The sequence below is a fragment of the Canis lupus genome, chromosome 25, assembly GCF_048164855.1.
Source record: "Canis lupus baileyi chromosome 25, mCanLup2.hap1, whole genome shotgun sequence".
In the NCBI taxonomy this organism is placed as follows: Eukaryota; Metazoa; Chordata; class Mammalia; order Carnivora; family Canidae; genus Canis; species Canis lupus.
Window position 1 is genome coordinate 9506484 of NC_132862.1, and position 14598 is coordinate 9521081.

At 36.3% G+C, this 14598-nt stretch overlaps 1 protein-coding gene across 2 annotated transcripts in view; it reads left to right on the top strand.

Annotated features, from left to right (window-relative positions):
• Positions 1–14598, top strand: part of NELL2 (neural EGFL like 2) — a 381434-nt gene that overhangs the window by 139711 nt on the left and 227125 nt on the right. For both annotated transcript variants that reach the window (XM_072798247.1, XM_072798246.1), the window contains exons 5-10: positions 5480–5653; positions 5743–5839; positions 8204–8276; positions 8447–8529; positions 9474–9602; positions 11070–11172. In XM_072798247.1, coding sequence (XP_072654348.1) covers positions 5480–5653; positions 5743–5839; positions 8204–8276; positions 8447–8529; positions 9474–9602; positions 11070–11172 — 659 coding nt within the window. The remainder of the gene's footprint in view (positions 1–5479; positions 5654–5742; positions 5840–8203; positions 8277–8446; positions 8530–9473; positions 9603–11069; positions 11173–14598) is intronic.

The following is a 14598-nucleotide window of genomic DNA, read 5'->3' on the forward strand; positions in this document are numbered from 1 at the left end:
ATCAACACGTAACCCTACTGCAAGTTGAAAAAGAAGTGTACTGAGATGATCTGATCGTTCTTCTATTTAGGTTTAATTTAAGGCTGCGGAAAAATTCTCATTTCATGTCCTGTGCAACCTTTTTGTCAGATGAGACGTGACCTTATTTTCATCCTTTGATCTTGAGTTATGAAGGCGGTTGTTAAAATGAACGATGTCCTGGCACTGTCTCCTGTTTCTCTGAAGCCTAATCTTAAATTAGTTTACATTTCTGTCAATGCAAAGGATATTTGAATAACAAGGGCATAAATTATTATAAAGAGTGAGCTTTATTTATGATTTTAGTTACTTCTCACAATTATACATAATGAATCAGGAAGACATGATACATTCAGGTGTGACAAATTATCTTCTTGGGATATAAAATGTGATTTTCAATTTAAGGTAATAAATGCTCATTAAAGATAAAAGGTGAAAAAAGAACAATAAAAAGAAGGTTAAAAACATCACTCATAGTTCTATCACTCAATAATTGCTTTAAAAATGTTGATATGTTTTCTTCTAATTATATGTTTTTTTCTGTGGTCACGATTGTAATATATCAGTCATAGTTCTTAGCTGTAAGGTGACCTTGGAGGCGGTGGGGTAGGGGGCAGCTTACAGAATTGATGGGATCCCTGAGCATCAGAATTTGGAACAACTAATAACCAAAGGCACCCTTGTGGGCCAGGAAACAGGAAGCAGGATGCAGAGTGACCTTAACAGGATGCTGCTGCCCTAGCACATGTGGGTGCCTCCCTGTTCTCTCCTTGCTGTGCTCCTTCAAGAATCTCAGGAAAGAGTCTGATTGCATAGGTGTGTCATCAGCCCATCCCTGACTGTACCATGGGAAAGAAGAGGGAGGATTTGACACCTTTACTTTTTGAATTAAAAAAGATAACTAACATGTACTATCTTTATTGAGTATTGTGTGTGTACTGAGTAATATTCTGAGTGCTTTCTTAAATTAACACAGTCAAATCCTTACAATGTCTGCTGAAGTATAGTTCATGTCCCCATTTTGTTAAGTAACCAGATGGGGTAACCAGATGAGGTTCAGAGAGGAGAAGTAACTTTCCACTCTTGGGAGGAGTATTGGGATATGAATCCTGAGGCTTTAGGGCTGGGGTGTTTAAACACTCTGTTCTGCTGAGCCTTGGGGAGGGGACTGGATGGGAGGGGAGAAGGGGTGAGCCAGGCCTGCCTCCCACTGAAACGTCACCCAGTGGGGGACAGTGGACTTCTGGAAATGAATATGCCTGTTATTAGAAAAATGATTAAAAAAAAAAGAAAAATGATTCGTTAAAACAGACCCAGTGTTCATTAAGATACTGTGTAACTTATAATTAGACAATCATCATATGTTCATACAACTTCACATCTTCCTGCAGTTTTGTATCTCTTAAGGTTTTGAAGATTTGGATTAACTTCTTTCAACCTGTTTTCCCTTCTCTTAATGAGTGCTAATATTTATTGGAGACTATCCATGTACTAGGCACACTTGTAAGTTATTTATTTTTCTCTTCACTACATGGTTTTTTGTGTATTGTGTATCTATTTTGTTTTTTTAAAAAATTGAGTGATGCTAATGAAAATGTAGCTTTTGGTAAAATATTTAACTTCTAAAGGGTTGTTCCTGTTTGAAGGGCTTAGTGTGTCAGCCTCATTGTTATTCATGCTACTTCTAGTGTCTCAAGTTTAGGAATAGTGTCACGTTTCTAATAGTATCTAGAGGAGGCTACTTGACAGCAGCAATAGGGTTCTTGCCTCCGTGTGTTAAGAACTGACAGACCTATAGCAACAGGGCAGTGTGTTTGCTGATTTCTTTTTTTAAATACAAACACCTCTCTATCATAGAATTTACTAATTGAATTGATTAAATAATGAGTACTTATTATCACATAATATAGAAGGGATTCTTTGGTTGGTTTCTTCTGGATAAAAAATATGTAAGTTGGAGTTTTATTTATTTTTGATAAGTTCTAAACATGGTTTATATTCTTGACTACTTAACTTTTTATCATATATATAAACATTAAAGAAGTGATACATAATTAGTGAAAACCCAATTCAGGGATATAAGAATATGTGAGAAGGTTCTTCACATTCTCTCCCCCTAATTGATTATATTCTCCTGTACTAACTACTGTTAACATTTTGGTGTATATGCTTCTTCATCTTTTTTTTTTTTTTCATATAAAACACCAACACAGACAGAATTTTATCAAATCAAATGAGTTTTGGGATGCCTGGGTCGCTCAGCGGTTGAGCATCTGCCTTTGGCTCAGGACATGATCCTGCCGTCCCAGGATTGAGTTCCTGCATGGAGCCTGCTTCTCCCTCTGCCTGTGTCTCTTACTCTCTCTCTCTCATGAATAAATAAATGAAATCTTTAAAAAATCAAATGAGTTTCTATAGTTTTTGATTCATTTATTAATAGTAAACTATGCATTGGTTCATGTCTGAACTTTATTCTTCAATAGAATGTTCCAGGATATGATAGTGTCATAACTCCTCTATGAGAGGATAGTTGACATTTCAGGATTTTTACTATTTTAAATAAATCTGCAGTGAGTACCTTCTGCATATATCATTACCAGTTTGTGCTGTTATTTTGTAGGATCAATTTTAATCATACTGATGTAAAGAGTATGCACATTTAATGTGTTGATCGTTTTACCAAAATGCCTTTCAAGAAGTCTGGGTCAATTTATTTTGCCATAAATAGTGTATCAAAATGCTTATTTCTCCACATCCTTGTTTACAGTGGATATTAGTAGTGATTTTGATTGCTGACAACTCTGACTGGTGAATCAATTGAGTCGCTTTTTTCTTATTGATTTGTAGGTGTTCTTCATGTTTTGTAGACTTCCACCGCTTGTCTTACAGACTGCCATTGGTTATAAAATTTCATTTATGCTATCCTTTTTGTCGAGGAAATTTTGATTTTTATGTAATTAAAGTATAGTTAATCTGTTTTTCATTTTATGGTTTCCATTTTACTCTCATTTTCTCTTTCAATTATAGCTAATTTTCTTCTTCTACAAGATTATTCTCAGCAGCATACAAGCATTTGTAGTATTTCTTACCAATTAAAGACAGATATCCTTTGACTAAGTGTTTTTCCACAGCTATCTTCCCATCTCTTCAAAATGTCTATATTTGTCTCGTATTTCTCTCTGCCCATTCTCTCTCGGGCAGACTTTCTTCCCTAGAGTTTGCTGGAACAGTTTTAGGGTTATCACATGCCTCTGTTTTTCTAAACCCAGTGGTTAAGTTCTCATCTTACTTGATCTGTCAGCAGCATTTGATACAGTTGATTATTTCCTCTTTCTTGAAGTGGCTTCTTCATCCCTTTGAGACACCACTCTCATTTTTATCTCCTTTAATCTTACTGGCCACACTTACTGGTTTGCTTTGCACATTTCTCCTCAAAATGTCCAAGCTTTCTTCATGGCTATGCCTTCATGGCTTTCAATGTAATCTGTATGCCTATAATTTCCAAATTCTTCTTTCCACCTCAGTTGCTGTAGAGGTAGGTGTTCTACATGTCATCTTCAATATTCACTAAGAACCTTACATATAACATCTAAGTTTAAAACTTGATTCAAATTATTGTAATTTTCCTTCATTTGAGAATGTCTTAATTTCTTCTTCACTTCTAATGGATATTTTTGGTGGGTATAAGATTCTGAGCTGACAGCTTTTTCTTTCATCATGTGAACAACACTGTGCCATTTTCTTCTGGCTTCCATTGTTTCTGCTGCATAAGCCACTACCACTTTGTCTTTCCCTATTCACAATGTGCTGTCTTTTAATGTCTGCTTTCAATATTTTCTTCTCTGTTTTTAGTTTTCAGAAGTTTAATTATGATGAGTATTTATTTTAATTTTTCCTGTTTGGGATTTGCTTAGATTCTTAAACCTGTGAACTTATGTCTCTTCCCATGTTTGGGATGTTTTCAACCATTATTTTGTCAAGTACTTTTTCAGGCCACTCTCTTTTTTATTTTTTATGGATTCTGTTTATAGGAATGTTAGATCTTTTGTTGTAATCATTTAGGTCTCTGAGACTGTTCATTGTTTTTCATTCTATTTTCTCTCTCTTCAGATTGGATTATTTTTGTTCTGTCTTTAATTAGAAACTGATTCTTTTCATGATCCCCTCCCTTCTGTTGTTTACCCCGTCGTTTGAGCTCTTTATTCCAGTTATTGTATTTTTCAGTTCTAAAACTTCCATTTGGTTCTTCTTTATATATTTATTTTGTTCTTCTATTTGTTTGCGTAGTCTTTCTGTTTATTCATTTGTTTCAAGTGTGTTCAAATATGTTTGTAATTGCTTGTTTTTATCAGTGTGTCTTCAAAATCTTTGGCAGATGATTCTAACAACTCTGTCATTCCAGTGTTGATATCTTTTGATCGTCTTTTTTCATTAAATCTGAGATCTTGGTTCTGGTATGGCATATGATTTTCACTTGAAACCTGAACATCTTTGTATAATGTTCTGAGACTTGTGTCTTATTTAAACTCCCTGTTTTAGCTATTTTCTGTGATATTGATCCGGTAGGAGATGGGAAAGTATCATCTTGTTACTTTCAGGTGAGGAGGTTCGTCACTTGGCCTTTTATTGAGAACTGAGGAGGAGCTTGTATTATTTTTGGATGGGGGTGGAAGTTCCAGTTCCCTACATGGTCTCTACTGGCACTGCAGCCCGGGTGGTCTCATACTTCTGGGTGATGGTGAAAGTCTTGACTCTCCACTGCACCTTCTCTGACACCGTCTCAGTGGAGAGGGGGCAGTATACTTTGTTATTGCTGGATAAGGGTAGTAGTCCAGGTTCCTCCCCATGTTTTCCACTGATGCCATCAGGGGCCTCATTATTAGCTGGCTAGGTTTAAAGTCTTGGTTCTCTACTCGGCTTTTTTTGTTACCACCTGAGTGAAGGTGTTGGATATCTCAAGATGATGGAAATCTAAGCTCCCTGTGAGCTTTACTAGTCTGTTTGTGGATGGGGCCAGTTTTTTTCTGTGATGTTTGGCTGGAATAGAGTGATTATTTTCTGGAAGTTTTTCTTCTATGAGACTTCCCCTTTCCTAGACCTTAGATAGAGAAAGCAAACTTTTGTTGGGATATATATATATATATATACATATATATAAAAGGAGAAAGTCTGCATTCACTAGTATTCCAGGTTACTCGCTTCTTCAGTCAAGTCTGGGATATATGAGGCCAAAAGAAAACCTCAGAAACCAGCACCTTGGGTCATAAGATCCCTCACTGATTTTCTTTCTTTGCTCCATCTTTTAGACTCTTCCTATGTTTGTTTTACAAAATAATGTTTAGTTGTACTCAGTGAGAGCAATAGGAAAAACACTATTCTCCATCTTTTCGGGGATGGAGGTTATGTCAGTAATTTTTGAACTTTATTTTCAATGGGCCCCATATGGCTCTTCTCTGTGCAGGTACCTAGAACTGGAAAGCAGTGGCCATCGGAATGAAGTCAGACTGCATTATCGCTCAGGCAGTCACCACCCGCACACGGAAGTATTTCCTTACATTTTGGCTGATGACAAGTGGCACAAGCTCTCCTTAGCCATCAGTGCCTCCCATTTGATTTTACACGTTGACTGCAATAAGTAAGTGAAATGTGCTCAGTTTAGGAAGTGGAAGATTCCAAGAAATGACTCTTAACTCACATTGCTTACCCAATATTTCTTTTTTGCAGAATATATGAAAGAGTGGTGGAAAAGCCCTCCACAGATTTGCCTCTGGGCACAACATTTTGGCTGGGACAAAGAAATAATGCCCATGGATATTTTAAGGTATTTTTTTGGCTAAGGTCATATAAATCTAAACATAAAAACATAAATATATAAACATATAAATATAAATGCTTTCTAATGGAAAATTATGTTTTGCTTTTTGTGATGTGAAACAAAATATTTGATTTGTATTTTTTTCTATTTCATCTTTTTTTTTTTTTTTTTTTTACACTGGTGGTTTATTTAGCTGGCCTACAGTGTTTTCTTTTCTTCCTGAATAAATTTGATCTCTAGACATGACAGAGATGATCACAAAGTGGCAGTTGGGAGGGGAACTAACACATCACTGTTGAGATTAGGCATTCAAAGTAATAAATATCTAAGCTGTTAATATACCATCCACCACTTAAACATAACCCTTGATGATACTTTTACAGGGATGTTAATAATAGAGGATTGAGAACTTTTCAATATTCATTATTCATGGTCTTTTTGTACTTCACATAGTGAAAAGGGAATACATATATATGCACGAATCTGTCAAAACTAGAAAGCAGTCATAATTTGTATCTTTTTTTTTTAGTGCCTACTTAGAGACACACTCCATAGAACTTCATCATTGTAGATGATCTAAAAGACATCTCATTTAAATTTCTGTATCTTAAGGATGAAGAAATAAAGTCCAGAAAACTGCTTGACTACAAGCCCATAGTGTAATCATTTTCCCCCAGGGACTAAGACAGTGCCCATAATGTAGAAGTGGCTCAGTGAATGGTTGTTAACTGAAGAATAATAGGTACTATGTCCAACTCATGGATTTCTTGGTAGAGTAGGTACCAGTGATTTTGAAATTGTGTTCTAAGTAAGCTCAGTAATCCTGAGAAGATGTTTTCCAAACTTAATTAAACTGTTACCTGGGGAAACGAGGTACTTTATATGTGTTATTCTTGAATCTTAGTTTTACTAGCCTTGATGGAGGCTCATTTTTTTTTTCTCTTTTACCTGCGCATAAACCTACTCAGAAGAGTTAAGTGACTTGCCCAAGGCCAGCCATGAGGAATTGATTCAGTGCTCACAAATCCTAAATAATCAGCCCTTATTTGCCATGTAAGGGATGGCAAATTTGTAGATGTCAAGTCTCTCCTCTATTTAACCACAGCAGCCTTTCCCATGGAACCCGGATGTGGCCTTAGAATCCTTCTCATACATCATTTATGTGTACTACTCTAGGGGTTGTAATTTTTACTGTAGGCTGTGAGTGGTGTCCAGTAGAGTTGTACAGTACACAAACTCTATAACTGTACATGGTAACAGTATTTTCATGTTGCTGCTTCCAAGTGATAGGAGCTTGTATAGAAGCTGTTTTTTAATCTAAACTCCAAGCAAACAACAGATCCAGCAGTTCCACACAGTATGCTAAAATATTTATCATCCATATTGACAGTCTACTTACACTGTGCTATTAATTAGATTAAACATGTAGAGATATAGACCAATATTTGACTGGTATATTTTGTAGGTGCATTCAAAATTGTCTTGATAATATGTTGGCACTGTCACCCTGTCATTAGACATTCTTTTTGCATTTTTCAAAGGAAGGAAGTGAAATATTAATTAAAAATGTATATATAGTCGATGCCGGAAGAAAGGGGGGTGGTAGATGAAAAGGACAGCTGAAGTGTCTGATGAGGTCATTTTTGACTACCATTGGCCTTTGCTTTAAGAGCCCAGGAAGGTGGAAGCTAATTAAGCCTTAGTGACTAAAGATACATGTGAATTTTACCTATAAACATGTGATGTGTCTTTCTGTGTAAAAGGGGTCATTTCCAGCTGGAATGTTTAAAAATTTCACTCTAAACTTTCTGTCCTCCTAAGGACTTGTCACTAAGTCTTGTGGCAGCTGTTTAATGAATCTATTGGCCTTTATAAATTGAGAAATTAGTTCTAAAAGATCCAACTGAAAAATGAGAAATGCTCAAATAAGTATTTCTCTTATGACTCAGCTTTTTCTATCCCTTTCTTTTTGATGATTGCAGTTAATTTAAAGTTGGTATCAGTTTCACTGTTGCCGAAACCAGAAGTGATTTTTGGGTTGATTTTTAAAGGTCATTTTCAAGCCTTTCTCTAGTGGCTAACTAAAAATAACTTCTCAAAACAACATGACTATTCGCTCTTAATTATATCTTGACATTTAATCTTAAGGCTTTAAAAATATTATCAATAGGAGAGTACATGGGTAATCATCCATTTTGCCTGATGTATTTCTTTCCCTTTGGTTTGAAGTAAAAGTAATGTATTCAAAAAGATGTTGTTCAGAGTTCTTGGTGAGTCTATCTTGTAATGTTTTCCTTCATGAGCTTGACTATTGAACATAATTTGGGTAGATGGAAGTAATATATCTTTTTAAAAATTTTTCACACACAGGGTATAATGCAAGATGTGCAATTACTTGTCATGCCCCAAGGATTTATTGCTCAGTGCCCAGATCTTAATCGCAGTAAGTCCATTAGTTCTTGCACTGTGTGATGGAAAGTGTGCTTCTTGCTTAATTTTGTCCAGAATGTCAGTTTGAAATTGGAAGTCCCATATATTAGTTGTCAGCATGGACTTAACTAGATTGACCTCCTTATAAATACAACTTGACCAATGTAGTGTTTGTAATTCCAGCTTGTCCAACTTGCAATGACTTCCATGGACTCGTGCAGAAAATCATGGAGCTGCAGGACATTTTAGCCAAAACATCAGCTAAGGTAAAAGCTACTTAGAAATATTGTGTGGAGAACTCAGAAATCCTTGAGGTTCTTTATAGTTTTTTTTTTTCTTATATAACCACAAATGTTCACCTTTGAGACTTTTCTCATACTATAGTGTTTGCTGGAATTGAATCTAAATCTCTGCTCATGATTCGGTAAATCAGAAATTAGGCAGATTACCTGATTTTCACACTACTTCTTACAGTAGGATTTATTGTTTATTTTAGTTTTTATTATCATTTATTAATATTTAGCTTTTCTTTGTAAGGATGGAGGTGAGAGGGCATTGTAAAAAGAATAGGGACACTAGAATAATGTCAAGGGACTGGTCCCATGGATGCTTTCTACCACGTACTGCTGTTGTAGAGTTATTCACTGTCCTAAGCATGTATCAAGTTTATCAATTCCACTAAACTGTTGTCATCTTGAATAGTAGTTACTGAGAACCTGCAGTTGTATCGTACATCAAGGGTTTGTTTCTGATACTACCGAAATTCTGAAATTTGTTTCTTCACTTAAGTAAACATGTGCCTGAAATTAAACATTTTTATTTTTATTTTTATTTTTTATTTTTTTTGGAAATTGAACATTTTTAAAAATGGAAATTGCTTTTCAGCACTGTGAGTGATGCCATTTTTACTTAGCCCCCATGTATATCTTCTAAATCACGCTCTCTTTTTCTTCAAACGTGAGAACCAAATTTACCTCAAGAAGAAGAGAGGGGGGATTTTCTTTAAAATTATAGGCTTAAAAAAATAAAAATAAATAAATAAATAAATAAAATAAAATTATAGGCTTAAATATATTGATGACCACAATAGATGGGTGCAGCTATCATTACTACTACGTGCTGAAAAATAAATCCAGTGCCTACTTAAGTATTTTGCATTTCTGTGCTGCTGGCATGATGAACACTGTGAACCCCTTCCTTTGTGCCACAGCTGTCTCGAGCTGAGCAGCGAATGAATAGGTTGGATCAGTGCTATTGTGAGAGGACCTGCACCATGAAGGGAACCACCTACCGAGAATTTGAGTCCTGGACAGACGGCTGTAAGAACTGCACATGCCTGGTACGGCTTCCGCTGAGAGTTCAAGCTAAGGGAACTCAGATGCCCCCACTCTTTAAAAATTTATTAAAACAATGTAATCATGAAAATTTCAAGACCCACTTCCTCAAGATACAACACTAAAGTGCCAGCCAACCCAGTGAAATCTAAAGAACTGAGTATTGCATTATTAAAGACGCTTGCTAGCCTGTAAAGATGATTCTGGCTTAGGAATGCTATAAAGTCTAAGTTTATTGGTGCACACATGAAGTTAGCCATTTAAATTGGGTTAGTGAAGGTGATTCCCAAAGGATTCTATGTGTTATCCTTAACATTTTGAGGGATTTTCCCCTCATGTGTTTATTAACACAGTTTAATAAAACTAAGTTATATGCGGCATGAAATATTGTGATCACATTGGGCCATATGAATAAATAACAGAGTTTAAATTAGCAATCTTTAAAAGTTTGCTAATACGGTGGAATAAGAATTAGAGGATTTAAATAAATATGATTTCTCTAATTGCACACTAATAAAGTAAAATATTTAATGCATCATTATTTCAAAAATAGGTTCATTTTCAAAGATTTCCAGACTAATTTGGTTTTTAGATTTTAAATTTCACACGAATTCATTGGTTTAAACTAATTTATTGGAAAGAAGCCAGAGATCTATGTGAATTAGCATTTAAAAATAATTTCCCCAAGTTTATCAATTTTTTTTCAAAACCAGAATATCTTGCATTTTAAATGTTAAAGATACCTCTGAAATAGTCATATGTTTGTGTGCATCCATCATATGATTTCTGTTCCCTACCAAAATTATGGCACTTTAACACTAAGGCCTTCCCACCTGGTCAACCGGGGAACAAAAATCGAATTGAGTAACATGCAGGATGTGTATACTGAGGTCAACCAGGTGACTAGAGAGCAGCTGACTGCCTAGGAGTTCTGGATGACGTTCAGGAAGTAAATTCCCTGCCATCCTGTTTGCAGTCTGGTGCTTCTTGTGGTGACTGTCAGCACTGCCTCATGGTGGTGCTTAAATATCCATGAGAAGATTCTGGATCCTGAGACTGCATCTGCAGGGTGGCAGTAGCTATTCCAGAAATCTCCTGGTTTGTAGGTACTTATTTTGTGAGTAATCTGGGCAGGCATGAGGCTTACCCCTAGCCTGCTGTTTCACTGTCCATGTGTGCTCCTCATTCCCCCACGTTCTCATCCACCTCACCACAGAAGGGAGAGAACCGTAGGGGGATGTAGGGTCATCACTGGACAGAGAGGGGAGCCATTCATTGACCAACTGTGTTAGGACCCAATTCTATTCCTGTGGGTCTCTATATTACGGGTTTTACTGTCTAATAACCACGGAGAATAGTGGTGTTTATGACATTGTATGTGATGAGTTTGAAACTTAAGAAACAGATTAAAAAATACTTCTAGGCTATTAAACTGCAACTTGGAAATTCTTTAAATATTGCTTTCTTCTCAGAACGGAACCATCCAGTGTGAAACTCTGATCTGCCCGGTTCCTGACTGCCCACTTAAGTCGGCTCTTGCATATGTGGATGGCAAGTGCTGTAAGGAATGCAAATGTGAGCACAACTTTTATGATGAATACTTTGTTTTGGCAAAAGTAAAGCTTTGTATTAATAAATATTCACCCATCATTGGTTTGATCTGGGCAAACCGACAAAAGCTTTTTAGAACTAATGCAAATAGGAAGAATGCTTTCTGTACTTTGTTTAATCAGTTCTTTTCCATTTAAAAATGCTATACTTAACAAGAAAATTTTTTCTTGGCGGAATCTGTTCTGCAAAGTGACAGTAGTAGGAAAGATATGTAAGAAACTTGGTCATAGGCATTTCTCTTATTCCAATACTAGATACAAATACCTCCAAAATAGGTTAAGAATGGTCCGCACTCAGCCACGGTGACCAAGGAAATCCATGATACAAGTGGCCTTCGATAGCACGTTATCATAGGATCGTCCAGTGGGGACAGGGACGTGGTGTTAATTCATAAAAAAAAAGCTCACGCTCCTGAGTGAGGAAGCTCTTTTGCCTTTTAGTAGCCCTGTGGTTCACTTCTGTCAGGAAATGCTCTCCAAATTCATAGCTGTCCTGATGAGTTCTCTATCATTCATTCAATAACAAATTGTTGCATTTGTGTTCCTTACACTTTAAAAGATTGTCCTTAAATTCTTGTTAAAGGAGCGTTTAAAATTTAGCTATTTTCATACGAAGGAATAGGAACCTATATAAAGTGAGTTGTGGTAGTTTGTAGAATGTCCAGGGCTGTGTGAGTGCAGTGTGGTCATACAGGCACACAGTAAGACAGAGCCATGGGGGAGGGGAGGAGGGGAGGGGGGAAGAAGGGGGGAGAATGAAGGGTTGCTTGAGTTGGGGCTTTTGTTCACTCTGCTACCATCACCACTGCCATACTCTCCTCTTGCTCACACAGTGTGCAGTGTGCCACTGCTGGTGGAAGTGACGAGTTATCAGGGAAAAATCAGGAAGTCGCTTTGTAGTCCATTGATTTAATTCCCTCAGGAGCTCATTTATATTTAATTTTATTAGATTTTACGTTGAAGCCAATCCATTTCATGAAGGCATATTAGCCTAGTCAAGTAGATTCGGCTGAACCAGGAAGGACTGGATGCAGTTTTCCTTACACGTGTCACTAGCTAATTTCCTCAGTGAGGAGTCATCTGAGTTTTTCCTTGAACTTGTCTTAGTATCTGAAAGCTGGTGGGGATGTTCTATAGTTTTCTAAGCAGACAGTTGCAGGGAGGAGGAAGGAGGACCCTTTATAAGGCTTTGTATTTATCACATGACAATAGCAAGAATCAGACTTTTTGCTTTAACTTCTTTTATCCTTTTTGCACGTGTACTTCTACACTGTTACCCCTGAATATACTAGATTTGCATTAAGTGATGTCAATTTTATTAGAGACAGGCTGATTGAAATAATGGACCATCATGATAGATGCATTAGTCAGAAGTAGTGAATTTCAATTCTGATTTTACCATTTGTCTCTGTTACCAACAGTAAGCTGCCTACTAAATCAGACAAGGCTTGAAATCTTCCCAACAACATGCAGTTAGACTTAATGAAATGGTAAAATATTTTGAGATTTATTAATGCAAAGTGCTTCTGGCAGACTTTGGTGTTAATGATTGAAAATCAGCTCTGTTTGTCTCATGTATCATAGAGAAAGCTGCAAGTAAGTAATCAGTGAGAGGATTACAACATCACTGAAGAAATGCCAAAATAATTTATTTGAGTCTTTCATTTTCTGTGGTTAAAAGTATTAACGATAAAGTGACTTTGTCTCCTCGGTTATAGTCAGTGAATGAATGCTGTGGAATGGAGAGGATTTATGCCTGTATTTGTTTGTATTTTGAGTATTCAAAGTACTTCTAATTCTGATGAATTCAGCATTTTACAAGAGCTAGCAAGAAATTTTCTGTAAATACCCACAGATTTTTTTTTTCCTAATAAACATTTAGTTCATATGGTAAATATTCTTAAAAATTATTTGGGAATGTGTTTCCACATGCACAGTTTAAAAACCAGTCAGTAAAAATATTTTAGGAAATATGCTTCTGAAAGGTTTGTAAAAACTAATTTTATAAAAGAAAAAGTAATATTTAAACTAAATTTAATAACCATTTACTAACTTGCTTCAATTGTTGAGATTTTCATATGTGCTGAGAGAAGCAAATAGTTACAAGAGAGAGAGACGTGTGTGTGTGTGTCTCACTATTACATATGAGGGGAAGCAAATAATCTCATTTTTTTATGTGAGTTTTCCCAGTAACATCCTTGTTATACTTTATGAGAACTTAATTTTGGTGGAGTATGAATTAAACTGCATTTTTTTTTTTACTCTTTAAAAGAGAACCATAAGCCTTCCTCTTACACCCTGCACTCGTCCTGTCTTTGCAACTCTGTTGCTCTAAGGCCTTTTTAATAGCATAAAATCAACAAAATATTTTTTTCCTGAGACCTGTTTAAAGAGATTAATTACTTGTTTCTAAAGCCCGTGGAAGAGAAAACCTATAATGTAACCGCTGAATTTTATTCTGCCAATATTTAACAAAAGAAGTGCATGTGGCCCGTCGTTTTTTGGTGTTTTTTTATTGAATGCTTTCAGGCTTGCTTCAACAGAGTTGTTTGTGCAACTCTGAGAAGCCCTATTTTGTAGTCTGCTTTATATTTTCCCTCCGTAACTTCAGCTCCAGCTATTTATCCAAATATAAATACTGGTGAATAGTAAGGTTGTTGTTCTGGGAAAGAAGTCAAAGAGAACCTAGCCTGTCACTTTTCTTTATTTGAATCTACATAAGCAAAGTGTTGGAAGAAGAGGCTAAGCCTCTCTCTGCCCCTCACCCTTGAGCTGTTGTGGTGGAGTTAAACAGAGACTGAAGATCCAAAGGCTGGAATGCCAACCCAAATAATTTAGGTAATAATAATTACAACAATAATGAAGTCATATTATTTCTATTGGTTAGAAGGCAGGTGACTTTGCTCCTGATATGAGCTTTACAACAATTCTATAAGGCAGAATTTGCTTCTGTCTTCCTAATAAAAGCAAGTACATGACTTGTCCAAAAACACAATTGGTTGGAAGTCCCAGAGAAGTTCCATCTGGCATTGCTTTGCTTTTCAAGTTTACCTCTTTCTTTAAAATCATCTGCTCCAGGGGTGCCTGGGTTGCTCAGTTGGTTAAGCATTCAACTTTTGATTTCGGCTCAGTTCATGATGTTGGGGTTGTGAGGTTGAGCCCTCCCTTGGGCTCCATGCTCAGCACAGAGTCGGCTTGTCTCTCTCCCTCTGCTCCTCTCCTCTCTCTCAAATTAACTAAATAAATAAACTAAATAAAAAAATAAAATCTTTTTAAAAATCTGCTATAATTAATCTAAGTGATCTACTTTTATCCACTGGTAACTACACTTACCATGCAAAAACCGTTGGAAGTCCTAAGTCTAGGCCATGTTGCAAAGTAAGTAGGCTTT